We start from the raw sequence: 7,145 nt of genomic DNA, 5'->3' as shown, positions 1-7,145 counted from the left end.
AGAAACGTACAACTTTTGAGGGAACTGTTTTGCCAAACAGCAAAACGAAACAAAAACAAATAAAAACCCTAAACCTGGCCTGAAACAGCCTGTAACTATCTGAAACAATCCCAAGGCCCCAAACCCACAATAACAGGAAGTGAAGTGTGAAGACTGTCCAGCCTTCCAGAAGAGGACACTTCCCAACGCCCACTTGTGTCCTTGAAAGTTAATGGGCAATAAAAACATCCTAGAGGGCAATGCCAAGGGCCCCTGAGGACATTAGACAAGGGAGTTCCTCCCAGAAAGGTGAAGCAGGGGTTGCCTAATAGAAAAACCAAAGAATATATTTATGGACAGAGCAGAGAGACCTTGCTATTTTTGCCAAGCAGTATTTTTTTAATTGTTATGGAAAGATGACTGCTCTGTTTCCTGTTTTCCCCTTTTCTAAAAGGTTGATTTTATTGCAGTTATCCTGTATCTATCCCATTATGCATATGGTGCTCAGGGGGCAGACATGTTGCTTTTTAGTTTGCAGATGACCAGAACATAAAAAAACCACATCCTAACCTGATGGAGGGGACTATACTCAGATGTCATGGGCTTTGAACTACATGCAATAATAGATTGGGTTTTGGTGGTTTCCTTTTGAGGTGGGGGAAGTGAGTGGTTTCTGTTTCGGAAGAATGTACATAGATATTTAGGTAACCAAAAGGCTGTTTAAATTAAAGCTGTAAGTTGCCTACCAAACATTCCCTCTTCCCTTCTTAAAGGGAATCCTTCCTAAAAGAATCCTAACTTTTAGCCTGTCCCATTGCCACATGGATTTCTCAGTTTCCCTAGCAGCTAGATGGCCATGTGACACAGCTCTGGCCAATGAGATGTAAATTCAAATGCTGTGTGGTTCTCTGGGAAAACTGCATCAAGGAAGCTGATTCAACTGGGGGACATTCCTTTTGTTGCCCTTCCCCACTGCGTCCAAGAGCCATCTTGGACCCTGAGAATGAAATAACTCGAGAATAAAAACTATGCACTGGGGAGAGCAGAGGAGAAAGATAGGAACCTGTACATCACCTACTTCCAGATTTCTTCTATGTAAAAGGCAAAAGTTCTTATTCAGTTTAAACCACCATTATCTTTGGGTTTTCTGTTATATGTAGCAAAACCTGATCTTGAATGATAGAGTATAAAGCAAAAATGTAAATGAAAAATGAACTTAAGTGGTAGCAAGAGCTGTTTGGTAGAAGAATTTCTAGCACTTAAGATTGCTGAAAGTAGGAAAAAGTTACCAACACACACTGGGGAATACTATGGTCTTCTCAGGAGAAGAATTATTAATATCAAAGAGCTTTTATTGAGAGAGGGGATGATAAGCACCCATAAAAGAGTATTTACCTTTATGAATAAGAGAAAACAATTTATTTTAAAAGCAGTGGGTGGCGCTTTCTCACTTAAATAGGTACTAATAGTTTCATTAAATTATGGCATAAAGCCACTTAATTAAATCACTAAAGGAGAACAAAGGAAAAAGAAAAGAGGTATGAAAATGAGAGCAGGTATTGAGTTTGTTTCCTTCCTGGTTCTGGTAGACTTCAATCCTTAAACATCTGTGTCCAAAAAAAAAAAAATACATTCTCATTTAAAAAGTATCTTCCTTTATTCCATATATGCTTTAAAATATTTACTGAGCAGAGGAAAAGGAAGGGAGGTAAAAAGATGACACACATGATGATGTAACAATTTTATTCTAAGTTCTGGTGGACTCTGGACTTTAAATGCCTGTTCAAAAAAAAAAAAAAAAGCCCTCATTTTAAAGGTATCTTCCTTTATTCTGAATATTCTTTTATACTTAGATATACTGAGTATTTGCTTTTTAACTATGTTTAGTTAATCACTGATTACAATTAAAAAACATATTCTGTGATAGTATCAATAACTGATTAGGAAGAATTATGAATAATACTGAAAAAAATCATTTCACCATGCATATGGCTATCAAATTATATAGCTTTTGAAATGTACTGATGTATACAAATTGGAGAGGCTTTTTCATTTTTCTGTAACACAAATTGCTCTATTTCCACAAATAAACAGAAAATAGCACAGATATTAATGATTTGAAATTATATTTGTAATAAATGTGAATTTCTATTTATTCAATTTTTTAATTTCCTCAAACAAACAAACAAATAAACAAAATTACATACGTGGCTGGATCTTTGATTCTCCACCAGGCACTGATGGGGAAATTTCTTGTTGTAATTTTTTTTGTTCCATCTGCTGTAAAACCTAGTGAATGGAAAAAGAATGCCTTAAAAGTAAGCGTTAGTTGATTTTCTCTGATATGTATGACCATTGACAATGCACAACAAACTGAAAATTGTTTTCCAAAATGGGATATTTACGTTCTATAATTTAGATTAATACTCAACAAGGAAGTTTAAAAAAATGCAGTTTAAAAAATACTAAAATTTAAAATACGACAGCTAATTGAAATATATTACAAAAACACAGGCTGGTAGCAAAGCCCCTAAAATCCTTTTTAATGCCACAAGGCTTTTTACAAAATATCACCTGATGGTATTCCAGCTTCTGAGCCTCAAGTTGGTCATGCTGACGTTGTAGCTCTTCTTTTTGTTTCTGAAGCTCATCTGCCTTTTTCTTAAGTTCAGTTTCTTGTATGGAGATAAGATTTTCATATTCCTTCAGTTCTTCCTCTGTGAAGAACTGTTGTTGATCCAATGTCTAAAAGACAAAAAAATGAGAAAAGAAAAACCTTAGAAAGAAAACAAAAAGGTCTGATTCAGCTTTAAAATTCTATGCTTAACAAAGTACAAAAGAATATCTATAGTATTATATCTTTTGGGTAAGAAAGAAGGGGAAATAAGAACATATACACTTGCACTTATTTGGGCAAAAGATATAACAGGAAGGAAAATCCAGAAACTAATAAGACTGGTTACTTACACGTTAAGGGGAGAACTGGGTGGAAAGGACAAAGACAATGTGGGGAAAAAAAATCACACTCCTTTGAATATGCCTTTTTTTGCACACTTTGATTGTTGGAAACATATCAATGTTTCACATACTCAAAGAAAAAAAGAAAATAAATAAAAATCCACAAGGACAGAAAACCTCTCCAAATTGAATACAAATAGAAACAAATAATACTTTTATTTTAAGTGAATAAAACAATCCACAGAAGGGGGAAGGAGAAAAGAACTAACCCAAGAAACTTTTTTTTTTTTGCAGTACGCGGGCCTCTCACCGCTGCGGCCTCTCCTGTTGCGGAGCACAAGCTCCGTTCGGACGCGCAGGCTCAGCGGTCATGGCTCACGGGCCCAGCCGCTCCGCGGCACGCGGGATCCTCCCAGACCGGGGCACGAACCCGTGTCCCCTGCATCGGCAGGTGGACTCTCAACCACTGCGCCACCAGGGAAGCCCCCCAAGAAACTTTTGATCACAGTATTTGGACTATATGCCCTTAGGCTAAAACAACAAAAAAAACTGTAAAAAATATTAAAGTCTGGCTTTGCAGAGGCATCGATTAGCAATTCTGAAACTCTTCGTACATCTTAGGATTGAACAAATAAATACAATATTATTGTGGAAAATGAGAGCCAGGCTTTGTATGAAATATGGAAAAAGAAAAAGAATGTATTGCAAGTAGAAGCGTTAGATTGAAATTTAAGGAGATATCAGTGTGAACTCATGAGTTTTAATACATCTTGATAGCTAAAATATAAAAATGAATATAAATGTGTAGATGTGTCTATATACATATGTGCATGCATGCGTATATATATATATACACACATACACATACTATAAATATATATTTTTTATATATATATATATATATATTTTTTTTTAATTCCTCAACTCTGTTACTTGATAAGGCCTAGAAGCAATGGCACTCCAGTAGCAAGGAGCAAATCCAGTGTCCAGATCCTGGACTGTAATATTGATCTCCACTAAAAGGAACCAGTGCTCCTCAGAAAAATGTCCGAGTCCAGAGGTAGGGCAGAGAAAGAACAAGATGAGCCTTGGACACCTTATTAAACTAAAAAGTAAGGAAGTCCTCAAAGAATGATAGGGACATGCCTGAAGGACACAAAAGCCAGCCTGAGGAAACTCCTACTAGCCAAATCAGGGACACTTTGAGCATTGAAAACAAATGACAGTAAGAATTCAAGTTTACTGAATAAAATAAGAAGCCAAGAGTCTACATTGATATAAACAACTAGAGAAGGGGGAAGGAACAGCTACAGTGGAAAGTCAAAGGGAATATTGGCTTTTTCCACCTACAGCGGAAAGCCAACTAAGGAATGATGATTAGAAAATCACCATTCGTCAACAGTCACAGTAACAATTTATTCTGGCTAGATTCATCAATGCATGCTAAACCCCATAGATAATGAGTCTCAAAGTATATCCCCAAAGACAATACCTTTTTAAAAAGTAGAGCAATCTCATTTTTTATTGGTGGAAATGTAAATTGGTACAATTCTTCTGAAAAGCACTTTCACAAAGTATATCAACAACCTTAAAAATATTCCCTTGGTCCTGGTAATGCTACATTGAGAATTTATCTTAGAAACTAACCCTGAACACATAAAAACTTTATATAAAAATGTGTTTATAGCAGCACTATCTTTTTAAATAACAATAAAAGACTGGAAATAACCTATATGTCTAACCCTCAGAAAACAGTTAAGCACCTCCATAGTTATTAAAACAATTCTTACAAATAGTATTTGGAAATACTTTTGATATGATGTTGAGTGATTTTTTTTTTTAAGCTGACTTCTGATTCTAGCAGTATGGTGGGATAGACAAGATACTTTTCAAATTACAAAAGGTAAAATAGTAATTTTACAGTGGGGAAACCTGGTAGACACCACCTTAACCAAATAAGCAAAGTTAACATTGCCAGTTATGGAAATAATCAGCAGCATATGATTCTTGATATGATGCACTTAGCATCACTTCAGTGATATTCCTATCAAAAGTAGGAATCATAAGGAAACACCAGACAAATTCAAAATGAGGGACATTCTACAAAATAACTGGTCTGTAATTTTTAGAAATATCAATGCTATGAGATACAAAGACTCAGGAACTATTTCAGATTAAAGTAGACTAGAAAGACATTACAACTAAATCCAATGCATGATCTTGGATTTTCTTTTGCTATAAAGACCAATACAGGAAAAATTGACAAAAATCTCAATAAAATCTAGAGATTAGAGAATAGTATTGTGTGTGTAGCATTGATAATCTTATTGTGATTATGTAAGATAAATCTTTGTTTGCAAAAAATACACACTCAAGTATTTAAGGTTAAAGCAGCATTGTGTGCAACTTACTCTCAAAAATAATTATAGATGTTATATATAAATACACACACAGATTAAAAATAGAGAAAGAGAGAAAAGGAGGGAGAAAGCAAATGTAGTAAAATGGGAAATCTGGGTGAAAGGTATTCAGGAATTCCTTGTTCATACTTGCAACTTTTTTGTAAATCTGAAATTATGCCGAAGTGAAAAAGGTATATAATTATCTATTGATCCAGTTCACCAGAAGCACTCAAGGGAATTCATGTTCAAATAATCTTAGCATTCTTTTTCCTCACCAATGTCCAGAAATAGTTCAAATGTTAGACAAAAACTTACAACAAAAAAGAAGCTGATTTCTTTAACCTCAAACTAAGATGACCAATCGTCCCAATTTGTCCAGGATTGTCCAGGTTGTAACACTGAAAATTTCCGCATCCTGGGAAACTCCACAGTCCGGGTAAACCAGGACAGTTGGCCACCCTATCTCAAACTAATTAAAAAGGTAATATTTTTATTTTATATAGGAAAGGACAATGTTCTTTTTTTTTTTAACATCTTTATTGGAGTATAATTGCTTTACAATGGTGTGTTAGTTTCTGCTTTATAACAAAGTGAATCAGTTATACATATACATATATCCCCATATCTCCTCCCTCTTGTGTCTCCCTACCACCCTCCCTATCCCAGCCCTCTAGCACCGAGCTGATCTCCCTGTGCTATGCGGCTGCTTCCCACTAGCTATCTATTTTACATTTGGTAGTGTATATATGTCTACGTCACTCTCTCACTTCGTCCCAGCTTACCCTTCCCCCACCCCCGTGTCCTCAAGTCCATTCTCTACATCTGTGTCTTTATTCCTGTCCTGCCCCTGGGTTCTTCAGAACCATATATATTTTTTTTAGATTCCACATATGTGTGTTAGCATACAGTATATGTTTTTCTCTTTCTTAGTTCACTCTGTATGACAGACTCTAGGTCCATCCACCTCACTACAAATAACTCAATTTCGTTTCCTTTTATGGCTGAGTAATATTCCATTGTATATATGTGCCACATCTTATTTATCCATTCATTTGTCAATAGACACTTAGGTTGCTTCCATGTCCTGGCTGTTGTAAATAGAGCTGCAAAGAATATTGGGGTACATGACTCTTTTTGAATTATGGTTTTCTCAGGGTATATGTCTAGTAGTGGGATTGCTGGGTCTTATGGTATTTCTATTTTTAGTTTTTGAAGGAACCTCCATACTGTTCTCCAAAGTGGCTGTATCAATTTACATTCCCACCAACAGTGCAGGAAGGTTCCCTTTTCTGCACACCCACTCCAGCATTTACTGTTTGTAAATTTGTTGATGATGGCCATTCTGACTGGTGTGAGGTGATACCTCATTATAGTTTTGATTTGCATTTCTCTAATGATTAGTGATGTTGAGCATCCTTTCATGTGTTTGTTGGTAATCTGTATATCTTCTTTGGAGAAATGTCTATTTATGTCTTCTGTCCATGTTTGGATTGGGTTGTTTGTTTTTTTGATATTGAGCTGCATGAGCTGCTTGTAAATTTTGGAGATTAATCCTTTGTCAGTTGCTTCATTTGCAAATATCTTCTCCCATTCTGAGGGCCGTCTTTCGTCTTGTTTATGGTTTCCTTTGCTGTGAAAAAGCTTTTAATTTTCATTTAGGTCCCATTTATTTTTGTTTTTATTTCCATTTCTCTAGGAGGTGGGTCAAAAAGGATCTGGCTGTGATTTATGTCATAGAGTGTTCTGCCTATGTTTTCCTCTAAGAGTTTTATAGTACCTGGCCTTACATTTAGGTCTTTAATCCAT

General features: G+C 35.6%; 1 protein-coding gene across 2 annotated transcripts in view; it reads right to left on the bottom strand.

The window, feature by feature from the left end:
- Positions 1-1,379: 1,379 nt before the first annotated feature.
- Positions 1,380-7,145, bottom strand: part of NUCB2 (nucleobindin 2) — a 39,860-nt gene continuing 34,094 nt past the window's right edge. Inside the window, exons 11-13 of one of the 2 annotated variants that reach the window (XM_082845273.1) lie at positions 2,554-2,724; positions 2,187-2,268; positions 1,380-1,586 (exon numbers count right to left, since the gene is read on the bottom strand). In XM_082845273.1, the coding sequence (XP_082701399.1) occupies positions 1,579-1,586; positions 2,187-2,268; positions 2,554-2,724 (261 nt within the window). In that variant the 3' untranslated portion in view covers positions 1,380-1,578. Of the gene's footprint in view, positions 1,587-1,639; positions 1,759-2,186; positions 2,269-2,553; positions 2,725-7,145 lie in introns of those variants that run through there. The other variant, XM_082845272.1, reaches the window with a different exon arrangement.

Source organism: Leucopleurus acutus, assembly GCF_964270905.1.
Source record: "Leucopleurus acutus genome assembly, chromosome: 8".
Classification (NCBI taxonomy): Eukaryota; Metazoa; Chordata; class Mammalia; order Artiodactyla; family Delphinidae; genus Leucopleurus; species Leucopleurus acutus.
The sequence above is the reverse complement of the archived record's forward strand: the minus strand, read 5'-3'. Positions and strand labels throughout refer to the sequence as shown.